This window comes from Somniosus microcephalus, chromosome 27, assembly GCF_052327205.1.
Source record: "Somniosus microcephalus isolate GS21.2 chromosome 27, FLI_Smic_1.0, whole genome shotgun sequence".
Taxonomy (NCBI): Eukaryota; Metazoa; Chordata; class Chondrichthyes; order Squaliformes; family Somniosidae; genus Somniosus; species Somniosus microcephalus.
The window spans coordinates 2,288,053-2,315,735 of NC_141013.1; the positions used below are offsets into that span (position 1 = coordinate 2,288,053).

Here is a 27,683-nt window from a genome sequence, read left to right on the forward strand (position 1 = left end):
AAATCTCTGAAGACTTTTAGAAATGACATAGGTCCTGTACCTTTTCCTCACTCTTACATTCAGCCACATACCGTTGAATCATTCAGCTTTGTTGGTAGGCTGCCTGTTGGAACAGAGTTGTCGTGTTGCAGAGTGCCAGGCTCCTTGGCTATAGAGCCACAACCACTGATGCTTCTCGCAATTGGCTGCCCCAAGGACAGGGACTCACTGATCCCATGCCATCTCTCCGAGGGGATCTGAATGCATCTTGCAGATGAAGGCTGGACACTTCTGGCAATAAGAAATAAACTTTTAGAAACAGGATAAATTGGCACATAAAATGCTCATAAAAATTGAATACGAGTTGCACCCTGATGAATGCGTAAACACATCTGGACAAATGCTATTGGGATTGGGAATCAAGGTTTCCAAAAGATCTCCAAAAGCATTAATTGGCAAATCTTCGCTCCACTTGTGATTTAAATCATTTATTCTGTAATTCAACCAAAATAAAGTCAGAAAAGTCACAACAAAATCTATATTTTACAAAAGTGCGCAGCCTTCTAAAATCTGCTGTTGCTTTTGGTAACACCTGGCTGGGAACTGATTGCACTTAGTCAGCTCGCATTAAAAACAGATCAACACCCTTCAATGTGGGGAGGACCCATTCCTTAAAATAACTGCCCCATATCCTCGGTTTAATAATTACTAGCACCAGGGTGCTTCTCTATCACTTAAAACCGGATAGGGCTCACAATGTCCCACTTTTAACGTTTCTTACATTATAACAGTGACAACACTTTAAAAGTACTTCATTGGCTGTAAAGTGCTTTGGGACGTCCCGAGGTCGGGAAAGGTGCTATATAAATGCAAGTTCTTTCTTTCTTCCACACGCTTGGAGTCTTTACCTCTCCCTTCCCCCATCAAATAAACTAGGCCACAGGATTCCTCCCACTCTCCAAGTGGAATCCAAACTGAGCTGTTCTACTCTCACTGTACATCTCATGGTAGTGTACGCATCCTGAAGGTTAGTACACATACAAATGTACTGATCCTGAACATGAGAACACATTCAAATGTTATCTACTTTCTGCTGGGTTTCCTCCGATATCTACTTCCCTTTGATTCTCTCAGCATTACTATAATACACTGCTTAATGTTCTTGGGTAAGTTTTTCCATGCTGAATCATCGTATTTGCAACAGAAAGCACCATTCTGTCTCACTTATTTATCTGTGACACGACATCACGTAACATGAGTAATTGTGCAACAGAATTTTCCATTCTTTCCTCGCGAATGCACAAATTACATGGTTTGATAGCACTGGCAAAGTAGCATGTTTGACTAAGCACAGGATATTTAATTTTCTACAGTCACTACTTAAAGCAGAGAGGTACTGTGGTGCAGTGGGCCAGGCCCCCCTCGCAGGTACTGACAAGTTCACATCAAAGTAAACAGAGTGTAATTAGGCTACAATCCCCGAGTTCTTCCCAGTACAGAGTCATTATTAATCTATGGGCAGGCAAAATATGCAACACACAGACAGCTGTGGATGCTCTGACCGCAAGAAGTCTGTAAAACCGCTCAGATTCTGGCTGTAATATTTAAAAATATATGAGCCTGAAACACAGGTGTAAAGTTAGGTAGATTTAAACAAAGTGAATGACTCCAAGAGTAGAAGTCGATAGGAAATTTAAAAAATCAAACCATTGAGAGCCCGAGGGAACTAAATTCAACCTGGTACACCGGGTTGGTAAGGCATCGCTTGCAAAAGTGGCTCCCGATACAACGAGTTTTCAATATTGAGTGGGGCACGCTTCAGCATAATAAAGGGCGACAGTATGGAAACAAACTGGCCAGCCAAAGTACTCGGAGTTGCTGTTGTTCCCCTCCTAGTCGTCAACTACAAGACATTGACAGAGGTCAAAAAGCTATCCCCACCCAGTCAGGGTAGGGTACAAAGGAGAGAAAATCCAAAAGAATCATCATTAAAAAGAAGCAATATATTTTAGCTGGAATTTCAGTGCCACAATTATTCCATAATTAAGCTTCTATGAACTGAAGATCACTCCATTTGTTTCAAGTTATTTTAATGTTTATAAAAGATATTCACCTCATGGTTTATGAATTCCCCCAACCCCCAAAATTACTGACATTCTGATTGGTACAAAATAAAGTTGTGCAACCTCCCCGTTTCTGGAAAAAAAAAAGCCTTGTATTTCTACAGCACCTTTCACGACCTCAGGTCGTCCCAAAGCGCTTTACAGCCAATGATATATTTCTGAAGTGTAGTCACTGTTGTAATGTAGGAAACACGGCAGCCAATTAGTGAACATCAAGAAAAATAGTAATGAGATAATGACCAGATATACTGTTTCAGTGATGTTAGTGGAGGGATTAATATCAGCCCAGGGCACCGGTGGGAACTCCCCTGCTCTTCCTAAATAGTGCCAGTCATGACTCATGCCCCGGTACCGTTCCACAGGTCTGGCAGCCCTGCAGTACCTCACCAAATGGGCATTCCTCACGTGGGAGCACCTTGGCAGTGAGTGCTAGCAGGCTATTCAACCAATGGGGGGGGGGGGGGGGGGCATCACAGACAAGTTTGATCCAGCCATCACCAGCTGCCCACATCTTCAAGCAGCGAGCAGCGGTCGCTAGCGATTGGGAGCAGCGATCGGGAGCAGCGATCGGCGGTCGCTAGCGATCGGGAGCAGCGATCGGCGGTCGCTAGCGATCGGCAGCAGCGATCGGCGGTCGCTAGCGATCGGCAGCAGCGATCGGCGGTCGCTAGCGATCGGCAGCAGCGATCGGCGGTCGCTAGCGATCGGCGGTCGCTAGCGATCGGGAGCAGCGATCGGCGGTCGCTAGCGATCAGGAGCAGCGATCACCGGTCACTAGCGATCACCGGTCACTAGCGATCAGGAGCAGCGATCACCGGTCACTAGCGATCGGGAGCAGCGATCACCGGTCACTAGCGATCAGGAGCAGCGATCACCGGTCACTAGCGATCGGGAGCAGTGATCACCGGTCACTAGCGATCGGGAGCAGCGATCCCCTGAGGTGTCGTCACCCTCACTGGTATTCAACACTGAAACTGGTTTTAGAGTGCCACACTCCCGGAGGATTTCTGCACTGCCCGCCTCTTCCTACCCTGTCGGATGGCCACCCACTTACTCTGCAGAATCGCAGATTTGATTTCCAGTTTTCTACTGCACCGATCTTCAAGGCTGATTCAGCACGTGCCTGTGATATTTACCCTTGTATGTCTGGAACTTCTTGCACTCTAATTCTTGGAGACTGAGGCTTGCTGACGTCGATCACACCTGGACCAGGTGGAGAGGCCATGAAGTTCTTAGTCCCTGGACAAGATGGTACAGACTGAAAACTCTGCATACTTTCTACAGACGCACTGGATTTCAGAAAATACCTAAATAAATTAAAAACATTAAAGTGCACCTTATTTTGTTCTTTACATTCTAGGAAATAACAAGATACAAGTATTAACAAGTCTGTAAAATTACATTTGGAGAGAAAATCTGAAATGAAAATGCTGAAAACTGACCAGTTTGGTTGGAGTCACATTCAGTTCATCTCACAAGCTTATAGTACAATAACACAGAGGTCTGAAGCATTCAGTGTTACCACACAACAAGCCTTCGCCCAAACACAATAAAGCACTACATCATAAATGAACTGGAGGGTTATACCAAAAATAGACGAGTGAATTTGTCTGTAATTTTTTGGAAGTGTCCAAGACTATATGCATCTGCACTGGGTGATGGATTGACCTTGTGCTATCAGACTGGCACTGGTACCCCAGGACTTTAAGGCTGGTAAATTTAAATTATTTGTACTTGGGATATGGGGAACGTTGGCAAGGCTGTACTTATTGCTCATCTCTAGTGGCCATTCTTCTAGAAGTGATTGTTTGTACATCTGAGTGGCTTGGTAAACTACTTCAGAGGACAGTAAGATGTAGTGTGGACCAGACTGGGTAAGGATGGCAGCTTTCCTTCCTTGAAGGACGTTAAAAGATCCTGATTGCAGAAGGCAAAACATGGCCAGCCCTATGCTGAGGCTAGCTGTCTCTCATTGTGCCAACAGTGAGGGTTTCCTACCAGAAGCTCTAACTGAACAGCACATTGCAACAAGTTAGGCTCATCAATTGGATTACTTAATTGGATCTTTTTCATCTAAATATCCAGACCATATATCATTTGTGCCCCACATATTCAAATATTACCTTTTACTGAGTATAGGTTGCAAACCAAACTCTTTCACTGAACCTTGCATGACCCCCAAACTAGGAAACCCTGGGACCAGGGCTTTGCCTTTTCCACACTGCTCAAGCACCCTTATCAACAGTCAGAGTGACACTGAAGGGGCCCGTGCAGAAGTTGGTGACCTGGTATGTCCTACTTCCTACCAACAGGGAGTAGGGTATATGATTCTTGGACTCAGGAATGAGAAAGATAATAAACAGAAAATATTCAAACCTACCCAACAATTCATACAACAAATGAAGTACAGGAAACTCTTTGTTATCCGGCACCGACGGGACCGGGATGGTGCCGGTTGATTAAAAATTCCGGATGATGGAGAGGGTTATCTACTGAGGCTATTTTTAACAAAGAGTCAGACTCCTGTTATTGAGGTGTTCCGACTTCCGACAGCGCCAAGAAGCAGAGTAAATCACAGAAATCACAGAAACCCCACAGTGCAGATAGAGGCCATTTCGGCCCATCGAGCCTGCACCGACACATATCCCACCCGATCCCCGTAACCCCTACACCAACACATATCCCACCCTATCCCCGTAACCCCACGTATTTAATCCCCCTAACACTAAGGGTCAATTTATCATAGCCAATCAACCTAACCCCGCACATCTTTGGACTGTGGGAGGAAACCGGAGCACCCGGAGAAAACCCACACAAACACGGGGAGAATGTGCAAACTCCACACAGACAGTCGCCCGAGGCCGGATTCGAACCCGGGTCCCTGGTGCTGTGAGGCAACAGTGCTAACCACTATGCCACCGTGCAGTTTGGAGAACTACCCCCACTGACTAACTCGGCCACCGCGGGAGACTCGGACTCGGCAACATTGCCAGTTACGGGGGTGTTTTCGGAGTGAGAATTTTGCCGGTTAATAGAGAATTCCGGATATTTAGGTGCCGTTTAAACGAGAGTTTCCTGTACTGAGATGTACTTCTTTCATTTACATTTTATATTACCATGCTCTGGAAACAAATTACCTGCCAGGGCCTCGCAGATCTCGGATTTCAATACCAAGGAAAGGAAGGAACAAATTGCCACAGAATGGACATGTCGTATTGAGGTTGGAGTCATCTGCTGTCCAGCCAGCCATTATTTCCTCGTCGTACACCAGCGAGTCACAAGTTCGACACCGGGAACAGCTGGAGATAAGAATCTGTGAAACATGAATAGCACTTTTTCTTTAATTCTGTTTCAAAGAAGCAATCAAAAAGGCTGTTGAATTCTCAACAATACTGATTTCATGGAATGAAGTTCAGTAGAACAATGCCAAAATGAAATGCTAGTCCTGTTATCAATAACTACCAGCAATAATTATCACACACTTGCCCACCTAAAGTTAAATTTCCGTTAAAGGAACAAAGTGCTCCTCAGACAGAAATTCTAGGTAAAAAAAAAATAATGTTCTCTTAATCGAAAAAAACTTACTATTTCTCAGTTACCTCCTCTTTTGAATCCTAATTTTACATTACAGAAAGTATTTTCTCCTCTTCACTGTTCCTCTACTCGCTAAACTACAAACACTGGCTCTGATGTGAAATACTGACATGGCACTCTCTACATTGAAACCGCCATTTATTTGCAAATTGTAACCACGTTTTACAATAAAGGAGCATCTGCTCCTGAAAGAAGGTTAGAGGAAAAACTGATTAAAAGGAGTTATGTGCCCAGCAGTGCCAAGCACCTGAACTGGAGCCCTAGTATTATAGGAGTTTAGAGCCAGGAGGAGGCCACTTGGCCCATTGTGTCTGTTCCGGCTCTTTGCTAGAGCAATCCAAAACTAATTTCACAGCCCTGCTCCCTCCCCACAGCCCTCTATATCCCGCTGGATTAAGTGTGCATTCTTTTGAAAAAACTCAATTCATCCAGCTGTAGATTCATCTCACCGCTGTTTGACACACATGTCGACATCACAATCACAAAACATTACGGTGTGGAGATGCCGGAGTTGGACTGGGGTGAACAAATGTAAGAAATCACACAACACCAGGTTATAGTCCAACAGCTTTATTTGAAATCACAAGCTTTCGGAGCGCTGCTCCTTCTTCAGGTGAAGTGGAGAAATACATAAAGACACAGCTTATATAGTCAGAGAATCATGTCAGATGTTTACAGGTAACCTTTCCAACTGCCATTTATCGCACCTCGGCAGAGAGATAATCACAGCAGTCAAAGGTGTGAATGGTGTCCAAACAGGTCAGTCAGGGAAACATTACATCAAAGAACAATGAGGTGGGGTCACAAGGGGTCAAATATTGCAGATGCTGGGGTCTGTATGAAAAACAAAAAAAGACAAAAAACATTTTTTTTGGCTGGAAATCACAGCAGGTCCAGCCGCATCTGTGTAGAGAAAACAAGCCAATGTCGACGCGAGTCTGGATGACCCTGCGTCAGGTGGGGTTACATGTAGCGTGACATGAACCCAAGATCTCGGTTAAGGCCGTCCTCATGGGTGCGGAACTTGGCTATCAGTTTCTGCTCGACGATTTTGCGTTGTCGTGTGTCTCGAAGGCCGCCTTGGAGAATGCTTACCCGAAGATCGGAGGCTGAATGTCCTTGACTGCTGAAGTGTTCCCCGACTGGGAGGGAACACTCCTGCCTGGTGATTGTTGCGCGGTGTCCGTTCATCCGTTGTCGCAGTGTCTGCATGGTCTCGCCGATGTACCATGCTCCGGGGCATCCTTTCCTGCAACGTATGAGGTAGACAACGTTGGCCGAGTCACATGAGTATGTACCATGTACCTGGTGGGTGTTGTCCTCACGTGTGATGATGGTATCTGTGTTGATGATCTGGCATGTCTTGCAGAGGTTGCTGTGGCAGGGTTGTGTGGTGTCGTGGTCGCTGTTCTCCTGGAAGCTGGGTAATTTGCTGCGAACGATGGTCTGTTTGAGGTTAGGCGGCTGTTTGAAAGCGAGTAGTGGAGGCGTGGGGATGGCCTTAGCGAGGTGTTCGTCGTCATCGATGACATGTTGAAGGCTGCGAAGAACATGGCGTAGTTTCTCCGCTCCGGGGAAGTACTGGACGACGAAGGGTACTCTGTTGGTTGTGTCCCGTGTTTGTCTTCTGACATGATTCTCTGACTATATAAGCTGTGTCTTTATGCATTTCTCCACTTCACCTGAAGGAGCAGCGCTCCGAAAGCTTGTGATTTCAAATAAAGCTGTTGGACTATAACCTGGTGTTGTGTGATTTCTTACAAAACATTACAGAACAGAAACATTCTATTTTGTCCATCAAGTCTGTGCCAGTATTTTCTCTGCACGAGCCACTCTTCTGCTTGCTTCTCAAACTCTATCATTCCTCTTTTTGTAGCAACTATTTAGTTCCCTTTTCTAAAAAATGGACTTTGCTTTGACAACTTCCTCAGGGTAAAGTTTTTTTTTTCTATCCTCCATCTCAATTCTTTTCTGATTACCTGAAATGTGTGCCCTCTTCATCCTGTCTCACCAACCAGTGGAAACAATCTATTTATCTCATCATAACCCTTTATTATATTGAAGGTCCCTATCAGGTCACTCCTTAACCTGTTTAGCAACAGTAAAGATAGCCCGAATTTCTCAAATCTCCTTTCATAACTGTAACCCCCTCCCCTTCCTCTGCAGCTTTACAGGCCTAGTCACAAAGTCCTGAGGCTCAGGGTTAGTGTCTGTGACTCCTGACACAGCGAGTTTCTGATCTCAGCACCATCAGATAAGATACATGGAGTTATCTCTTGCTTTCCCTGGTAACATGTTCCATTTGTCTATCACCCTTCTGACTCAGATACTTCTATTTCCTTTCTGCCTCCCTCAAGTTCCACATTCGGTGACACAGCCTTCAGCCATTAATTGTCTGCACTCTGGGATTCTCTTTCCAAATCTACCCACACCTTTCTATATCTCGCCAAATCTTTCTCAATACTGACCTCTGGCCAAACCTTTAACGACCTCCTCCCAAGTCTTCTCCAAAGTTCTGCTTGCTGCCTATCTACCCCTCCTCCCTTTACCCCTCTTGTCAGGATAGTGCCCTGGGGTAATTTGGTACATTAAAGATGCCAAAAACTCTCTATCCTTGCCCCGGATTCATTCCCTTTCCCAAATATTCACTCAGGTTGAAACAGGCACAATCTTAGTGTCCTGGTTGATGCTGAGCTGAGCTTCAAACTATACTTCATTCATCATTAAGACCACATAATTCCACCTCCACCCTAGGCCCATCATCACCGAGACCCTTATCCATACTTTCACTAACTAAAAGGACTCAACTCCTTCAATGCCCTCCTCACCAGCCTCCAGAGCTCTTTGCAAACTCCCAACGCATCCGGACAGGTCCTGCTTGCCCATCACCCACTTCTCCAATACACAAATTCAAAATCCTTGCCCTCTTTTAAAAAATTCCTTGAAGTCTTTGCCCATGGCACCTCTGGAGCTTCCGACAGCCCGACTCACGCCCTACAGGCCTTGGACTCTGGCCTCCAGTGCACTCCTCCCTCCCGCTGCCCCTTAATCAGTGGCAGAACTTTCAGCCATCCAAGTCTGGCCTCTGCAGCTCCTCTGTTTTGTTACGCTCTCCCTGTTTTTAAAAGGCTGCTCAAAACCAGTTTTTCCAAACTATTCCTCCGTCAGCTCTGAAAACTTTCACTATTGAGTTCCGCTCTCCTGTGTAGCACCTGGTGATGCTTTACTGCATTAAAAGCACTGTGTAAATGCAATTTATTCTTCCAATATAAGTTCAAGCTGTGGTTGTTAAACAGAATTGGTGAGAATTGAGACAGCTTTGCAATGAGCTCAGTTTACCTCCATGGCGTAGTTCTGGAAGATACTGGTGCTGCTTGTATATTGAGAAGATCCGACATCAGATTTGTCGGGCAAAGGAAAGTTGGAACTTGTTGACTGAACACTGCCTGAATACCAAACAAACCAGAGATTAGACGTAGCATTTACTAAATTACCCAAATCCCATCTTTTTGGAATGAGGCTGCATTCCGACTATCAGGCCTTTAAAGGAACTCGGAGACATCCCACTATAGCAAGTTTCAAAAATGTCAACATTTTACAGCTGATCATTGTTGAAGGGCTTGTCTGTAGATCCCAGCGTCTCTCACTTTAACCCAGTACTTTTGATAGACACAGCCTGATGGCGCAGGTTAAAACTAACCCCAATTAATGCATCTGTAGCCAGCACTCAGTGTTGTAGTCTTATAAAAACCTGAATTTCATTGCACTGATAAATGCCTAATTGGATCAAGCCAGTTTTATATTTGCAACTGTTGCTGTTTATGAAATGGAGAGAATCAAAATTTAAAATAGGCCCCACGAGCTTTTATAAAAAGACTAGCATAACACTTGGCAAATAAAATTTTACAGTATATATCAGGTGGTGCAATTTGTTACACTACACCGAGAAACAATTTGTATTGATAATAAAAATGTAAATGCATGCCACGTTGTTATGATGATGCCAACTAAAACATTATTCTGTGAGACGTACGCTTTGCTCAATGTCCTAGTCATGACTTACCGACTTGTAATTGCTGCCTAGGTGTCCCATCATGGTTTCCAGCGCTGTCCATACTAGCCTGTCTCAGGCCCCATCCTCTGGTCTCGCTTGCAGGCATGCTGCTGGCCTGGGGTGAAGCCAGTCTGTCCGAGTCATCGTATACCTCCTCATCTAAAGACGATGCATCAGGATCCAGTGCTCCAATTGAGGAGATACTATTTCTCTCTGAATAACGTCCCTAAAAATTTAAGTTGAAACAAAAAACATTTTCAACTTGTAGAGATTATGCATTTTTCTTGTGCATTGCACTCGCCAGAAGTCTTATTATCTGCATACAGTAAAAGATACTGAACTCTTCGTTAGGATGTAGTATGCCAGCAACTTGTAAGATTATACTATTTTTACACAATAAACGATTGGGGAAAAAAAAGTTTAAAGAGACCCAGCATATGGCAAACTCTTGGAGATGTTGTGGCCTGAGACTAGAACTGTAAGTGCCAGGCTTTGTGCAAAATCCCAGTGCACATCTCAGAATCATACAGCACAGAAGGAGGCCACTCGGCCAGCAGTGCCTGTGCCGGCTCTTTGAAAGAGCTCTCCAATTTAGTCCCACACCCCTGCTCTTCCCCCATAACCCTGCAATCTGTTCAAGGAACCATCTCCAAATTGTTTTAATGTCCTGCACCATTTTAAAGTTCCCCAGGCACAAAGTCCTACCTTGCCATTATCCTTGATGGGCACAGCGTATGTTGCCAACTTGGTGTACCACTTGCTTGCCTTTTCTGCCACTCCCTTCCCGGCAGAGAACATGCTGTGTTTTAGCACATCGAAGGTCGGTGGCAATGAGTCCAGTTTAAAAGGAGGTGGAGACATGAGGGTCAAAGCTCTACCTATCTCTCGAGCTCCCACTCTCCTGTTGTTACTTGGAGAATATGATGGCGAGGACCAGAGCCTGTCTCTTCGCTTGACACCGAGCTCTCCCTTTGCATGCGATTGAAATGTCCTAGAGTGAGAGAGTCCTGCCACTCTGGGTGCGCCTGATGGAAGGCTAGACCTCCTTGATTCCTTTACTACAGATAGGACTTTGGATGGCATTATGCTATCATCCTCTGGTTTTGAGAAATCCATGCTGGGTGTGCGGCTAGTCAAAGGGCTACTCATGGAGTCCATGTACATTTCTATTTCTTCAGCCAAGTTGCGCCGAGCTGAAGGAGTGGAGAGACATTTATTGTAGTCTTCTTCCTCTTCCTCCTCTTTCTCTTGATCGGTTTCTGCAACCAGAAGAGAAAGGGGGTCATACCCTCTTTGAACCCCTCTTCTTTCTGCTAGTTTGATCCCTGCTCCTGCACTCAGACTCCTTTGCAATTGCTTGGGCTGTGTCCCTCGCCTCAGATTTTGATTGGGTTTCCCACTAGACTTTGCAGTATCAGGTTCACTGTCCAGATCTTCCAAGTCAAAGATGGCAGGAGAGTCTGTTTTATCCTCCTCTACGTTGGTTGATGTTTCATCCAATTCATATGGTGTGTCTTCATCGCTCAGTTCCTTTTCCAGGTTTAAGCTGACCGGTTTGCGCATGTGCCTGGGTTTGCCAATCTCCAACGTGTTTGGTCTTGTGGCCATTTGTAAAGCTGTCGAAAGTATTTTGGCATCAGCACCCAGTTTTTCTGCAATTTCCCTGGGGTCAGTGTCTATGCTTCTTCTGTGCATCATAAGCCCTGCAAAAGCATCACCACTAAGATTGCGGATCCTGCCTCCCCACGCTATTTGTTCTTTCAAGCCAGGCTCCACAGCACTCTTGTGCCTCTTGCGTAAACTGCTGCTATGCACGAGTCCGAGATCAGGATAAGCAGCGTTATCGAAGGATGTAGTAAACAGCAATCCTGCCACATTTTCTGTAATCAGACATTAAATATTTTCAATCAATTGAAAGTTCTGCACAAATATAGAAATGTACTTTATTCTATTTCAAATTTGTAATAAACAGATTGTGATAAATGTTTTCTCTTAAACCCCTATCCCTCTTTATATCACTGTTGGCTGACGGGACAGCAAGCATCTTGCTCCCGAGCTTCTGGTGACGCAGTAGTATCGCAGGCTGCTTCTTCCTCTTTGCACCTGACTCTGCTCGATGTAGCCCTGATATCACAGGGAATGCACCGAATGGGGAGTTACAAACACAGACCCGTATTTCTATCTCATGCCATTTGGAAAATGCACTATTCACATTAGACCTAAAAAAACACGTCAAATGGGATCAGTAATAGTTTATCAGACACTTTAGGACATTAATTTTTTTATTTTTTATTCATTTATGGGGTGTGGACATCCCTGCCAAGGCCAGCATTTATTGCCCATCCCTAATTGCCCTCGAGAAAGTGGTGGTGAGCTGCCTTCTTGAACCGCTGCAGTCAGTGTTGTGAAGGTACTCCCAACAGTGCTGTGAGGGAGGGAGTTTCAGGATTTTTGACCCAGTGACGATGAAGGAACGGCGATATATTTCCAAGTCAGGATGGTGTCCAACTTGGAGGGGAACCTGCAGGTGATGGTGTTCCCATGCGCCTGCTGCCCTTGTCCTGCTAGGTGGTAGAGGTTGCGGGATTGGGAGGTGCTGCCGAAGAAGCCGTTGCAAGTTGCTGCAGTGCAGCTTGTAGATGGTACACACTGCAGCCACGATGCGCCGGTGGTGGAGGAAGCCACTTCTGACCTTAGTGGGAAAGGTCATTGATGAAGCAGCTAAAGATGGTTGGGCCTAGGACGCTGCCCTGAGGAACTCCTGCAGCGATGTCCTGGGCCTTAGATGACTGATCTCCAACAGCCACAACCACCTTCATTTGTGCTAGGTATGACTCCAGCCAGTGGAGAGTTCAATTTCACTAGGGCTCCTTGATGTCACACTTGGTCAAATACTGCCTTGATATCAAGGGCAGTCACTCTCAACTCACCTTTGGAATTCAGCTCTTTTGTCCATGTTTGGAACACTGGCTGTAATGCTGTAATTGGGAGCCAAGATACCCCAGTGTTCATATATCCAACAATGAGAAAATCCATGCTGCGATTTAAGACAATGCTGTTCTGTGCAGACCTTGTACCGACACTGGGGAAGCTCTACGGCCAAAATAATAAAGCCTCAAATGCCACTTTGCAGTAATGCAAGAGCACATATGAGCAGCTGTGCTAAAGATGCACTTGTGACTTTTCACCCACCGCACCCGCTGTTCCAAAGTTGCCGCCAGTTTCTAAATCTGTCCTGCAGTGTAAAACAGGCAAATTCGGCATAATAGCGACTGAACATAAGAAACAGGAGCTGGAGTCAGCCATTTGGCCCTTCGAGCCTGCTCCGCCATTCAACAAGATCATGGCCGATCTATTACCTCAACTCCACCTTCCCGCACTATCCCCATATCCCTTACTTCCCAAAGATTTATTGACTGCTTGTCTTGAATATACTCAACGACTGAGCATCCACAGTTCGAGTGCAGAATTCCAAAGATTCACCACCCTCTGAGTGAAGAAATTTCTCCTCATCTCAGTCCTAAATGGCCAACCCCTTATTCTGAGACTGTTACCCCTGGTTCTAGATTCCCCAGCCAGGGGAAACATTTTCTCAGCATTAACCCTGTCAAGCCCCTTAAGAATTTTTTATGTTTCAATTAGATCACCTCTCATTCTTCTGAACTCTAGGGAATATAGGCCTAGTCTACACAATCTTTCCTCAAAGGGCAACCCCCTCATCCCAGGAATCAGTCTGGTGAACCTTCGTTGCACTCCCTCTATGGCAAGTATATCCTTCCTTTGTTAAGGAGACCAGAACTGTGCACAATACTCCAGGTGTGGCCTCACCAATGCCCTGTATAATTGCAGTAAGACTTCTTTACTCTTGTACTCTAGTCACTTTGTAACAAAAGCTAAGATACCATTTGCTTGCCTAATTGCTTGCTGTACCCACGTGTTAACTTTCTGTGATTTATGTACAAGGATACCCAGGTCCCTCGGAGTGCAAGTTTCTCACCATTCAAAAAATATTCTGCTTTTTTGTTTTTCCTACCAAAGTGCCTAACTTCACACTTCCCCACATTGTATTCCATTTGCCATGTTCTTGCCCACATCTCTCTGCAGCCTCCTCAGATTACCTTCCCACCTAACTTGTATCATCAGCAAACTTGGCTACGTTACCACTCAGTCCCTTCATCCAAGTCATTAACATAGATTGCAAATAGACTGGTTCACAAGCGCAGTTGCATTTTGTGGCTTTGCAATATAAACGGGATATAAAATATCTATCATAGCACGAGGCCAGTCTCAAAATAATTCTGCACTCTTCCTGAGCCATCACCAGATCTTTACCAGGTAAACCGAGATACAGGACTCTCTTGCTCCGCTGTTTTCTCTATTGCAGTGAGGAGTGACGGCTTGTCTGATGTAATCACACCCACAGTGCTGAAGCATTACTCACATGGCATTATGCTCAGCCTCCGTATCCCTTCCACAAAGGATGCAAGGCTTGCACAACAGCACACTGATAAATTAAAGGTGCACTTTACTAAACATAGTTAAAAAATTACCCATTTCTCATCGGAACGAGGGGGAGGGGTGACATTTTGCTGTTCTTAACACCCTCGGATCAAGTGTTACACAGGCTGAGTGCAGAGTATAACTTCCACATTGTACCATTAATGCTCCTTACCTCCAACTCCAGAAAGCACAACCTACTGGAGTAGTGGGAATTTTCCCTTTTTCACACAACACCTTATCCCTTGAAGACATGGCTGCCAACTCAGTGCCAACTACTGATAAATGACAGCAAGTTTTGTGCTGAAACTCATGCCCAGTCTCACTTCACTTATGACCTTTCCAAAAGTAAAAGAGGTGGCTTCGGATGATTTTACCACCCAGCCAATCTCGACCAAGGGATTTTTATAATTTCAAAAAACAGTTAACCGAAGTGCAGATTGCTCCCCTGGTGTCCTTTATAATTTCCACACACAAAATCACACAGCATTTCTTTAATTTTAAACCCTTTTCAGCAGACAATTAAATCCTGTAGGTGCACAGGAGCATCTAATTATTGAAGGGGTTGGGAATATGTAAGAGCAGCAGAGAACGATAAGCTTGAAGTCCTGCTCCGAGATATGAAATGTGTTATGGGATTACACACCGTTGCTTTCCTCAGTGGCCTGGTTTGGTTCAGCTGTCTCAAAGCTGCAGTTCATCTTCACGATGCTGGTCACAGATTTTAAGTCATTTCTGGTTCCTTGAAAATCCAACTGGGACAGACAATCTCCACTGCCCTTGGCACTTTCACACTCTGATACTGTAAGCAATGCAAGAAACAAATTAATGAACAATTAACTATAGGGTAATCAACAACTAAACAATATGATGTTGATTTCATGCAGGCATGATCAGACATTCACGTTAGGGAGCACGCTAAAAGCTGGTGCTCATGTGGTCAGCTTTTATCAGCAAAGAAACTGAAAATCACCCTATACAATTAAATCAAAACAGCTTATCAAAATCAACTGATAACTCGGAGCAGTCTGGAAGCTGTAATCTAATCTTGTGGTTTAGGTTATAGTTCTAAAGTTCTCGAGTTACAATCTTGTGGTTTAAGGTGTCAAATAAACCCAGCGATTTGACTGTTGTCTTGTGATCATTCTCAGGTATGTAGGAACAATCTGAATACTTTGATCAAACTAACTGATAATCTCTAGAGCTCTTACTTTCTATTTGACTCGGTTCTCCTCTCCCAAGTCCCTGGATGCCAAGATACTCAGAAATGAAAACCAAATTCATTTTAGAAACCAGTTGCTTAGTTATTTCTGATACATGTTGGAGGAGACCGACATTTATTAAGCCCCTCTCCCCCACCACTGCACCAGCTCCCAGGTACTATTCCATCCACAGATTTTTACAACATTTCTTTAAGTCTAGTACACCTTTCAAATGTGAAGAAATGAACTCGACATTTCAAACACTGTTTTTTGCACGAGCTTCATGGAATTTCAGTAAGAAGTGCCTGGCTGGCTGCATAATAATACACAAACAAATCTCCCTTCAACCCAACTTCTTGCAGATATCCCAGTCATGCACAACAATTCTCTTTACAAATATGTAGAAACCACAAGAGGGAAGGATGTACATGAACTTGAGTCGCTCTCTTTCTTGTCATCCTTGTCCATTGGTTGACCCACAGCAGACTGCTCAGGTCCGAGGGCTGAAGACCCTTCTCCTCGTCGAACTTCCTCTTTTGACAAGGAGTTATATCCGAGATCTGACTGGGCACCTTAGACAAAAAACAATAATAATACATCGTTACAGCAATAATGACATACCCTTATAGATATGTATTTCTTTAAAACACTTGTATACTTTTGTAACGTTGAACAATTTTTGTTTTGAAGTTTCCTCCCCTTGCTCGGTCACACTCCCTCTTCGAAGTGTCACTTTTAACTGACTGCACCGTCTCCTTCCGAAGCTAGCACGGGGAGGTCTGGCTGCTGAATGTTATGCGAGACACATTTTAGAAGGAAGAGCAACCCGTTCCAGATTTCCTCCCTCTCTCTAAATGAAGCAATTGGGCAGAAAGGGACAGGCAGCTGAAAGAGTAAATCTCAGCCACCGTAAGCAGGCGAGAAGTCTGAATGAGGGATGGGGCCGAGGGGGCTTGGAGTCAGGTCCAGCTGCTACAGCATTTGAAAATGATGTGGGATGATGTGGAAATCCTGGTTTCCGAGTCCATATTCCCCCAAAATTCAGCGCTGACCTGAAACAAAACGTTATATCGATACAGAACTCCTCTCAGCAGGCAGTCCTTTTACACATTTCAGCTCCTCAGCAACCAGCAATCCCAGGAACCCACATCACCTTCAAGCATGGTAGCATGAGTACTAGACAGAACTAATGCAATGAGTCGTAACTAGATGCAAAGGCATTTGTGAATTTTAAATTAAACAAAGGATAATCACTTTTTAAAACTTAATATAGTTGTAATATTGAGTCATTGCACAAGGGGCGAGCTCAGACAATGCTGATAGGCTTAATGTGCAATGCCAGCAATCTTCAGTGAGTGGAGCAGTTATTGTTACAACAAATTTTGCACATACTGGGCTGTGATGAGCTTTATCTTGAGCAATTTACCCACACACCTATTCTGTCACAAGAACAAATAATTCTTATGGCAAACTACAATCTCATGTCAGAAGGCAAAGAAACAGACAGTAATTTCTAATATTCGCCCCCACATTCCTGCCCTACGCTGATCGAGGAATTGACTTATTCCCGAAGCATGGTCCATGTAATTTCTTGAACTAGCCACTAGGAGGTGGACCACGTCAGCACTGGAGTGGCACTTTCTCCCACGTCCTTCTTACTGTGTCGAAGTGGCTGGGCTCTGCTTCCACGTCTCAGCTGAGGCACCAGATTCTCAGCCTGTCACAAACCTCGGGCACAAATCTGCATCCTACTTCTCGGGAGGGGGGGGGGGGGGCGGTATTTGTTTTTATTTACAAAAAAAGGTCTAATAGATTAAAACAATTTACAATGTCAGTATTACAAAGGGACATTACGACTTCAACATCAAGTGAAGAATTGCTTTAATCATCACATGAGCAGGAACCAGTTCAGAAACAGTGCGAAGGCACAAGCCCAAAATACACACACATCTCTAATCAACCATTGAAAATGAGACGAGCAAAAAAAAAGTAAACTACAATACAGAGGTTAAACAAATTAAGTTTCAGGCTTATGTTGGCCACAGGCTTTAACAAGCAGATGAAAGCCATCACTGGCAAACATGGCCTTTGCAGAGAGAGAAAGCCTTTAAATACAGAGGACGTCAACTAACGTGGACCAGTTTGAATATTTACTTGCAAGTTGCTGCTAGAATCAATGGAGTAGGAATTAGTGCCGTTACATACACGCAGAGCAAGATTCAAATGTGCACTCTGAATGTTTGTTCAGAAATTTGTTCCATCCTATTTCTCACTTTTTGTAGTAATTACAATCATTCAAAGCAAATAATCCTACAAGTGATTCACAATCTTTGAGAAGGATAGGGAGAGAAATGGACCCACAAATGCCTTCATATTGTTTTCTGTTACTTTCAACTTTGTCATTTGGTAGAAAATTTTATGCAAAATGTTTTATAGAAGGGGACTGCATGCAAATCAGATTGTAAACATGTTGAAATGTTTATCTTTAGCAATATAAATTAACTTATCAGTAAATTATTCAGTTAACATCTGAGAGTGCAATGGCACATGCAGATCAGAGAGGAAATTAAAGAAGTGTGGGGTCTGAATTGCACTCTCACGGATATAAAATAGTGATTCACATACCGACCTACTGCACTGTGAGCTTATGACTCGATAAATTCACAATCCGGGGGAAGCACTAAATGAATGCAACAGCCCCTCCCCCACAGGGTGGGTGGAAGAAGAGGAAAAACAAGAGGGAAAAATCACTCTGGACAGCTTGTATGCATCCAGTGTCTGGTGACAGAGGAAGCCTGTCAGACATCTGGGAGTGCGACATCCCCTCAGGATCGGAATGTACTTTACAGAAATGTTCAATTCACTAAAATGAAGTGAATCGCGTCCTGCACCACCAGGGTACCAGGCTTTTACTGCATTGCTACTGCTGTCTAGTTATTTTGAATATACTGTATTCCAGCACTGTAGAATGGAAAAAAATCCTGCAATTTTCTTTATATATAGATCACATCTAGAACAAATGACAGGAACAATAAGAAAACTAAAAGTTATGAGGGAATCAGTCAGAACAGAAACAGAAACAGGAAAAAAGGGCAGAGAAAACACACTGGGCATTAGACAATTACCTGACAACACACGGACATCCTTCAGTTCAGAGGAAATCCAGAGAGTGAGATATGGAACTCTTTCATACAAGGACTCCTGACTGCCATATCCATAGCTCGAGCTAGAGCCAAGCCTAGCTGCGTGCAGTGAACAGACACACAAGGGTAGGCAAGATGGTGGATGAAAGTAAAGGGAAATATGGAAGGGAAGAGGTCATCGTGATGAGCAGGAAACCAAAAGCCATGTAAGATGGATACAAGCAGATAGTCACACACAGGGCGAGGGGACAGCAAAAAGCAATGAACAAAACAAAAGAGAAGAGAAGTTTGAGTCGACAGATTTTGGTGACACCGTTAAATGTACCTGTACTAGATCTATCATCAGTGGAATCTACTTTCATTAGCTCAGAGCTGAACTGGGGTTGCTCCGCAGTGTTAGTGTCATTAGAGCTATCCATGCTGCCGTGGCTAACGGCATCCAGGTCACTGCCATCTGCTTAGAGAATAGAACAGATTAGAACAAGTCACTAGGAACCAGCTATTTATTTCTAGCCAATTTTCTTCCCTCCCCTCCTAAAGCCATCATCCCATGGGTGGCTCAGTAGCTGGCACAAGCTGCCATTATTCCGGTGATTGCATTGATGGTGAGTGTTAGCATGCTATTCGATTGTGGGTGAGGCTGTATCAAAGCTGAGCCCGACACCCTGTCCCACCAGAAATCCACACATGCTCACTCCCAGAAAGGTTTGCGGGATAGTGATCGGACTGGTAACCATGGCTGTTATTCCTCTCCTTGAGCCAGGAACACTGAGCCCCAATGCTTGCCTTCTCTATTGGCACGCCAGCTAAGATCAGCTAACTCAGACTGGGAATCAAACCTGTACCCTCTTGGTCAGTACCCTGTATTGTACATATTGGCTAAATTTGTTGAGCCATAAGGGAACCACAATAATCCATTTCAAAGGAGTCTCCTCAATAAGAACCCTTTTCAAAATTCCAAATTTGTGATTTACTTCAACATCCTTTTAAATCAATCCCTCTCCCCCAAATTTAAAAAAATGACGACATTTTGAGAAAATAACAAATGGCTTGTAGGAATTATTGGACTCAAGGGCTTGGAAAACTGGATCAACATACAATACATGGTGTAAATGAAATCATTGCTGAAACACCCTGAAGACCATCTATTGACATTAGTTCAGCTCTTCCCAACTGTTCTCCAATTAGATCAGCAATCACCATTTAAATAAAAAAAAATGTTTTAAAACAAAATGAATCCTGACATTAACTGTAAATGCTTCATCATGGTCCGATTTATGAAGGGGTTGCTGAATGCAAGATTCCTACTCTGAATATTTTCAAGTTAAATCGATCAATACTTCAGTTTTGCATGAGAACAGAGCATCTGTAACATTAATTCAATCTGCAAAACAGCATTTGCTCTTCCAGTGCCCTCTTACTGTGTCATTATAACACTGCCGTGGTTTCAGATGCGAATCTATGTAAAATCAGCAGTGTAAGTCAGGTGAGTGATCTGTAGATAAGGAGGTACAAGACCATCACCTGAGGTTCAGTCTGGGCGGAGTACAACTCCGAAACAGCTCCAACCTCTTCTCTCCCAGACGATTGAATCAGGTTGATGCTGCTCTGTTGCTGGGCAGAGTGCGAGGTGCAGCCAGCAGCGCAGATATTGCGATGTATCCCTGACAGAAAAGTATTCCCACTAAATGTGGACTGAAGACCAACTGTGTTTATTGAAATATGCAGAAGCTACGGTACTTTTGGTTTGCACAAATAGATTCTCACGGACATTAACTCACTACGAAAATATTTCCAGTTACAGGAATAGCAATTAAAAAAAATTAGAACAGGCCAGCTGTAAAAAGCTTAGAGTACAGAATACTCCACATCAAAATTAAATAGAAACACATTACACCTGATAATGATACCTGTTAAATGCCCTTTACACAGCCTGGTGTACTGCAGACTGTGAAACATCTGTACTCTTCCCAACAGTATTGGCCCCCTATGTGGATATGCCAACTGCCTGTTCCATCTCAAACTAAAGCATCAACATAGGGGGCTCCCCGCCCCGCCCCCCCCCCCCATGGGTCAGTTCCACTCTGCCTTCATCAGACAACACACATGAAGCACAATGTGCCAGGTTTGATTCACAGTCTGTGCTGAATTAGCTGATCTCCGAGTGTGGCAGTGGCAGCAGAAGGCCTCCTGCCCACGCTAACATAATTGTACCTTCCTGCTGTGTGACACATCAAGCTTTTGTGACAGGAAGCAAAAAGTATTTAAATACAAGATGGAGTTTTACATCTTATTGCATTGAAAATGATAGTATTGCTAGAATTAATAGTAAGCCAGTTCAATTGCGGCAATATACCAAGACAATTTTAGACATCATTTGAAAAATGTCTTCTCTATCCTTTATTAGATCTCTCAAAATAAACTACGGTTAAAAAAAAACCTCTTCTAGCAAACCGAGAAGTACAACTAGAATCATCGGTTTACAAACCCCTAGAGGATGCCAAAGGGAAACACTGCAATCTCTCAACTAAATTTACCAACTTTATCAGCTACATGATTGAATGTGCCGCCTGCATAGATTAGCCGAACAGGAAATGCTTTCTGAATTGCACAACTTTTGCCCAATGCTAACTTGGAGTCCTACCCGAGAGCACCGGAGTCTGCGGTGGGTTAGCTGGGGCCTTTTTCAAAGCCCTGCGGAACTGAGCTGCTGCGAGCACAACATTCCTTATCTTCATCCATAGAAAGTATCCGCCTCTGTTGCTCGACGGCCAAGTACTCTCTAAAACAGCCTGCGGAAAATCAATTGAGATCCACTGTCAGCCCACTGCCAAACCAAAGATAAAAGCTACAAAACACCGTCCACACGAGACTCGCTATCTTGGCTATGGAGCCAAAGCATTGTAGCAGTTGAATTTTAGCGTATCATCTCTGGCGTAGCTCATGGTAAATCAGATGATGTGCTGTTTTAGAAGGACAGGCGTGCTGTACCGTGTAATACACAATTTATTTACTTTTTGCTAAGGACACAAAGTCTAGTTGTTAAGTGAAACTGGGCAAGGTTAGAGTTTAATTGCTTGTCAGGCTGCAGGCCAGAAGCCTGGTTCTCTATTTATTTTTAAATGTGATTGGTAAAGTCAGTCAGGAATTACAGACATCCAGGCTCCTGTGTCAACCTCAATCGCAGAGGGGTCCTTGTACAATCCAATTGACATCTTATGACAGAAATCTGCAGTGTGACAAGCAAAACATGATGGACATGTGCACGAGAAGTACCATTTTTATTATATTTAATGCACAACAACTTGAATTTATATTGAAAGGCATCCCAAAGTGCTTCAAAGAGGTGTAATCAAAAAAATGGATGCCAAGCCAAAAGAGGAGATATTAAGAGGGGGACCAAAAGCTTGGTCAAAGAAATGCATTTTAAATAGGGGCTGAAATGAGGAAAGGTAGGTGGAGAGGCAGAGGAGTTTAATAAGGAAATCTTCGAGCACAGCATCTAGGCTGTCAATGTTGGGGCAAAAGGGGGTTGGGGGACAGGCACAAGAAACCAGATTCAAAGGAATGGGATCAGTGGGGGGTTGTAGGGCTGGAGGAGATTACATAGATAGAAAAGGTTGAGGTCACAGAGGGATTTAAACAACATGAGAATTTTAAATTTGAAGCACTGGCATCAGGAGACAATGTAGGTCAGTGAGGAGAGGTGTGCTGGGCGAATGGGACTTGGCGCGGGATAGAATACCAACAGCAGGATTTTGGATGAGTTGGTGTTTATGGAGAATGGGAGAGAATTGGCATAGTCTGGAATGACAAAGGCATGGATAAGGGTTTCAGCAGCAGAAGGGCTGAAGTCAGGGTGGAGGGAAGGTGATATTACGGAGGTGGAAGTCGGCAGTCTTTATCATGGGGTCAGGGTTGAATAGGATGCCAAAGTTGCAAACAGTCTGGTTCTGTCGGAGTCAGTGCCTAGGAGGAGGATGGAATCAATGCAAGTGCACAGAGTTTGTGGCAAGGGGCAAAGATGATGCAGACAGAAATATATATAGACATCAAAATTAGCAACTATATCACTGATGCTGATGTGAAGTGGGGGACTAATAAAGGAATGAAAAACAAATCAACACCTTTGTTCTAGTACTGCACTGTGTAATTTACAGAAAGCGTACATATGGCAGAAGCCCTTAAAGATGTTGCCTTTGGAAGCAATATAGAAATGTGCATTAATTGAGGGGAATCGAAGAATTTACCCAGTATAGCTATTGCTCATATTGTCGCTTGATCATGTGCAATTCAGAAATCACACACCTCTCTGAAAAAGAGATGCATCATTGTACTGTTGTGTCCACGCTCCATTACACATCTAATGAATATAAAACAGCTCAATACCTTGCCATTCCCATTTGAGTCACTGGCACCATGGATCACTTGTGAGTCAATTAATATTCATCAGACCCAAACTGATGGGTAGAAGTTGAATAAGGTTCATTTAAAATCATTATCTGTATAAAATACTATCCAGCTGTACATTTGCACAGTAAAATAATTTAACGTGAAGTTTTTTTTAGAAATGATTGTTTCAATCCATACAGTAACACTGAATAAGAAGGAGAATTTAAACAAAGAAAGGATTTATTGGCTAAGTAGGTTGCAAGCACAGTAACTCAACAGGTGACCAATTACATTCATGGTGGGGTAGAGTGAGACAGACCGGGAATGGTGGGGTACAGTGAGACAGACCGGGAATGGTGGGGTACAGTGTGAGACAGACCGGGAATGGTGGGGTACAGAGTGAGACAGGCCGGGAATGGTGGGGTACAGAGTGAGACAGACCGGGAATGGTGGGGTACAGAGTGAGACAGACCGGGAAGGGTGGGGTACAGAGCGAGACAGACCGGGAATGGTGGGGTACAGAGTTGATGCGCCATCAATTACTCAAAAGACTGAGGTTAAGCGAGTAACAACCAGGCTTTTATTAACTAAAGAATGAAGGTCTTGTCTCGAGTGGTCGACCCGTCCAGAATACTAAGGGACTGGGAGGTAGTCACTTATATACCTGGAATAGTGGGAGGAGTCAGCCGAGGCATGTCCAGACCTGTACCTAGTGGAATACACATACAGACACAGACAGGTTATAACAGTGGTTTACCACATTCACCCCTTGTTTAAAAAGGAGTCCGGCGGGGTGAAGTGTATTTAAAAGTTCGTGTATTGGAGTCTCTCCGGAGGTCTTGTCTGCCGCTGTGATCGACGTGGCGACGGCAGGGGTGGTGGAGCTTCCGGCGTCGCGTCCCGTGTAGGCTGGGGCCCTGGAGTGTAGTCCTCGTGGGTGACGGTCCAAGGCGAGCTGGCTGCTGGGGTTGGATATCGGGTCGTGGGGGGGGGGGGGGGGGGGGGGGGGGGGGTGGGTGGTAATGGGTTACAGCGGTCCCCGAGGGTGCGAGGTCTCGTATGGAGACTGTGTCCTCCCGCCCGTCCGGGTACGCAATGTAAGCGTACTGGGGGTTGGCGTGGAGGAGGTCGACCCTCTCGACCAGGGGGTCCGTTTTATTGGCCCTCACGTGTCTTCTCAGTAGTACCGGCCCTGGGGACGTCAGCCATGGCGGGTAACGATGTCCCCGATGTGGACTTCCTTGGGAAGACAAACATTTTCTCGTGAGGGGTGGCATTGGTGGCAGTGCAGAGCAGTGACCGAATCGAGTGGAGCGCATCGGGGAGCACCTCCTGCCAGCGGGAGGTCGGAAGGCCCCTAGACTTTAAGGCTAGTAGGGCGGCCTTCCAAACTGTTGCATTTTCTCTTTCCACCTGTCCGTTCCCCCGGGGGTTGTAACTGGTGGTCCTGCTTCTGGCTATACCCCTAGCGAGCAGGTACTGGCGGAGTTCGTCGCTCATAAACGATGAGCCCCGGTCGCTATGGATATAGCTGGGGAAACTGAACAGGGTGAAGAGGCTGTTCAGAGATTTAATGACCGTGGCACTGGTCATGTCCGGGCAGGGGATAGCGAACGGGAACCGGGAGTACTCGTCAATGATGTTGAGGAAGTACACATTGCGGTCGGAGGAGGGGAGAGGCCCTTTGAAATCGACGCTCAGGCGTTCGAAAGGGCGAGTGGCTTTTATCAGGTGGGCTCTGTCTGGTCTATAAAAGTGCAGTTTGCACTCAGCGCAGACTTGGCAGTTCTTGGTCATGGTCCTGACCTCCTCGATGGAGTAAGGCAGGTTGCGGGCCTTGATGAAGTGGAAGAACCTGGTGACCCCCGGGTGGCAGAGGTCATTGTGGAGGGCCCTCAGCCTATCGATCTGCGCGCTGGCGCAGGTGCCACGCGATAGGGCATCTGGGGGTTCATTGAGCTTCCCAGGCCGGTACAAGATCTCGTAATTGTAGGTGGAAAGTTCGATTCTCCACCTCAAGATCTTGTCATTTTTGTTTTTTCCCCTCTGCTTGTTGTTGAACATAAAAGCAACTGAACGCTGGTCAGTGAGCAGGGTAAATCGTTTTCCGGCCAGGTAGTGCCTCCAATGACGCACAGCCTCCACGATAGCCTGGGCCTCCTTCTCGACCGCGGAGTGTCTGGTCTCCGGGCCCTGGAGGGTTCGTGAGAAGAATGCCACAGGTCTCCCCGCCTGATTAAGGGTGGCGGCCAGAGCGAAGTCGGACGCATCGCTTTCCACCTGGAAGGGGATGGATTCGTCCACTGCGTGCATGGTGGCTTTGGCAATGTCTTCCTTGATACGGTGGAAGGCTAAGCGGGCCTCTGACGTCACGGGAAAAGAGGTGGACTTGATCAGCGGACAGGCTTTGTCTGCATAGTAGGGGACCCACTGAGCGTAGTAGGAAAAAAACCCTAGGCACCTCTTCAGAGCTTTTAGGCAGTGGGAGTTCCATAAGGGGGCGCATCCGGTCCGGGTCGGGACCGGTGACCCCGTGTTCCACAACACAGCCAAGGATGGCGAGGCGGTCTGTGCGGAATATGCACTTCTCCTTGTTATATGTCAGGTTCAGGAGTTGGGCGGTGCGGAGGAATTTCTCGAGGTTTGTGTCATGGTCCTGCAAGTCATGGCCGCAGATGGTCACATTATCTAGGTAAGGGAAAGTGGCCTGCAGCTCGTTTTGATCGACCATCCGGTCCATCTCCCTTTGGAAGACGGAGACCCCATTAGTAACGCCGAAGGGAACCCTAAGGAAGTGATAGAGGCGGCCGTTTGCCTCAAAAGCAGTATACTGGCGGTCTTCAGGGCTGATGGGGAGCTGGTGGTACGCTAATTTCAGGTCAATGGTCGAAAAGACGCGGTACTGCGCGATCTGGTTGACCATGTCAGCTATGCGGGGGAGTGGGTAGGCGTCCAGCAGGGTGTAGCGGTTTATTGTTTGGCTGTAGTCGATGACCAGGCGTTGTTTCTCGCCGGTCTTAACGACTACAACCTGGGCTCGCCAGGGGCTGGAGCTGCCCTCAATAATCCCCTCCTTCAGGAGCCGTTCCACTTCGGTTTTGATAAAAACCCTGTCCCCGGCACTGTATCGCCTGCTCTTTGTGGCGATGGGCTTACAGTCGGGGGTGAGGTTAGCAAACAGTGGGGGGGGGGGGGGGGGGGGGTGGGACTCTGAGTGTGGAGAGGTTGCATCTGGTGCGCGGCGGGCAATTTGGAGGCTGCTGGCTGCGAGTGGGGGGGGGAGGGGGCCACCGTACGCCATCGTAACGCTTTTGAGGTGGCACTGGAAATCCAACCCCAGTAGAACGGCAGCGCAGAGGTCGGGCAGGACCAGGAGTTTAAAATTATTGTACACAGTCCCGTCTACTACTAGTGTCACCACGCAGTAGCCGCCAATGTCCGCTGACTGGGACTCGGAGGCCATAGAAATCCGCTGGTGCGCAGGCAGGACTGGGAGAGAGCAACGCTGCACCGTGTCGGGGTGGATGAAGCTCTCTGTGCTCCCGGAGTCAAAAAGGCAGTTTATTGCATGGCCGTTTACCTTAACGTCCATTTTGGACCGAGCTAGCTGGTGCGGTCTCGTTTGGTCCAGCGTCACAGAGGCCAGCGTAGGGGTCGGTGTGTCGCTGCGAGTATCAGATGGGGGGGGGGGGGGGGGGGGGTGGTTGGCGATCTGCTGCGTCCCGGCTGGTGTCCAAGATGGCGGCGTCCATGATTCCCATGTGGCTGGAGTCGTCCAAGATGGCTGCTGCTGCGGTGGTTCGCACATGGCTGGGGAGGCCCAAGATGGCGGCCCGCACGCGGCGCTGTTGGGGGCCCAAGATGGCGGCTCGCACGGCCCACACGCGGCGCTGCTGGCGTTCGGGGTGGCTTTGGCCTTGCAGACGCTGGCGTAGTGTCCCTTTTTCCCGCAGCCCAAGCAGGTCGCATTCTTCGCCGGGCAGCGCGCTCTGGGGTGTTTGGCTTGGCCACAGAAGTAGCATTTCTGGCCTTGGGATACTGTTGTCTGGCTTTGGGACACTGCTGCGGTAGTTGGGCCGTTGTTGGGCTGTGGCTGGGGTGGCACGGTGCTATGGGGCTGTCCTACCGTGTCCCAGGTTGTCGTTCCCCGCGGCGTCCACGGTGCAGAGGAGTAGGCATCTATGCTCCGGAAGGCTGCGTCCAGCGTTAGTGCGATGTCGGAGGCTTTGTCGAGGGTGAGGTCACTCTGCTCCAGCAGTCGCTGTCGGGTGTAGTTGGACCTGTGGCCCGCTACGAAGGCATCCCGGATCAGTTCCTCCGTGTACTTAGTGGGCGTTACCGCCTTATACGCACAGGCCCGGCCAAGCACGGACAGTGCTTGGAGGTATTCCTCAGTCGATTCCCCAGGTTGTTGCTTGCGACTCCCCAGAAGGTGCCTAGCGTATACTTCGTTCACAGGGCGCGTGTACTGGGTCTTGAGGAGCTGGAGGGCGGCTGTGTACGAGGTCGCGTCCCGGATGACTGAGTACACTCGGTGGTTCACCTTGGAGATCAGGACAGACAGTTTGTCCGCATCCGTTTCGACCGCAGTGGAGGCAGTCAGGAATGTCTCGAAGTACATGAGCCAGTGAGCAAACTTGGTGGAAGCGTCCGCTTCCCGACTGTCCAGGTCCAGGCATGCTGGTGTGAGGATCTTCTC

The 27,683-nt window shown here is 46.2% G+C and overlaps 1 protein-coding gene across 11 annotated transcripts in view; it reads right to left on the bottom strand.

The window, feature by feature from the left end:
- dennd4a (DENN/MADD domain containing 4A) overlaps positions 1–27,683 on the bottom strand; it is a 156,908-nt gene that overhangs the window by 12,775 nt on the left and 116,450 nt on the right. For 5 of the 11 annotated variants that reach the window (XM_085968329.1, XM_085968323.1, XM_085968325.1 and 2 more), the window contains exons 18-27: positions 21,237–21,384; positions 18,918–19,046; positions 15,878–16,021; positions 14,894–15,049; positions 10,456–11,630; positions 9,760–9,976; positions 9,036–9,142; positions 5,240–5,415; positions 3,239–3,409; positions 72–270 (exon numbers count right to left, since the gene is read on the bottom strand). In XM_085968329.1, the coding sequence (XP_085824455.1) occupies positions 72–270; positions 3,239–3,409; positions 5,240–5,415; positions 9,036–9,142; positions 9,760–9,976; positions 10,456–11,630; positions 14,894–15,049; positions 15,878–16,021; positions 18,918–19,046; positions 21,237–21,384 (2,622 nt within the window). Of the gene's footprint in view, positions 1–40; positions 271–3,238; positions 3,410–5,239; positions 5,416–9,035; positions 9,143–9,759; positions 9,977–10,455; positions 11,631–14,893; positions 15,050–15,877; positions 16,022–18,574; positions 18,692–18,917; positions 19,047–21,236; positions 21,385–27,683 lie in introns of all 11 variants that reach the window. The other 6 variants (XM_085968330.1, XM_085968327.1, XM_085968334.1 and 3 more) reach the window with 4 other exon arrangements.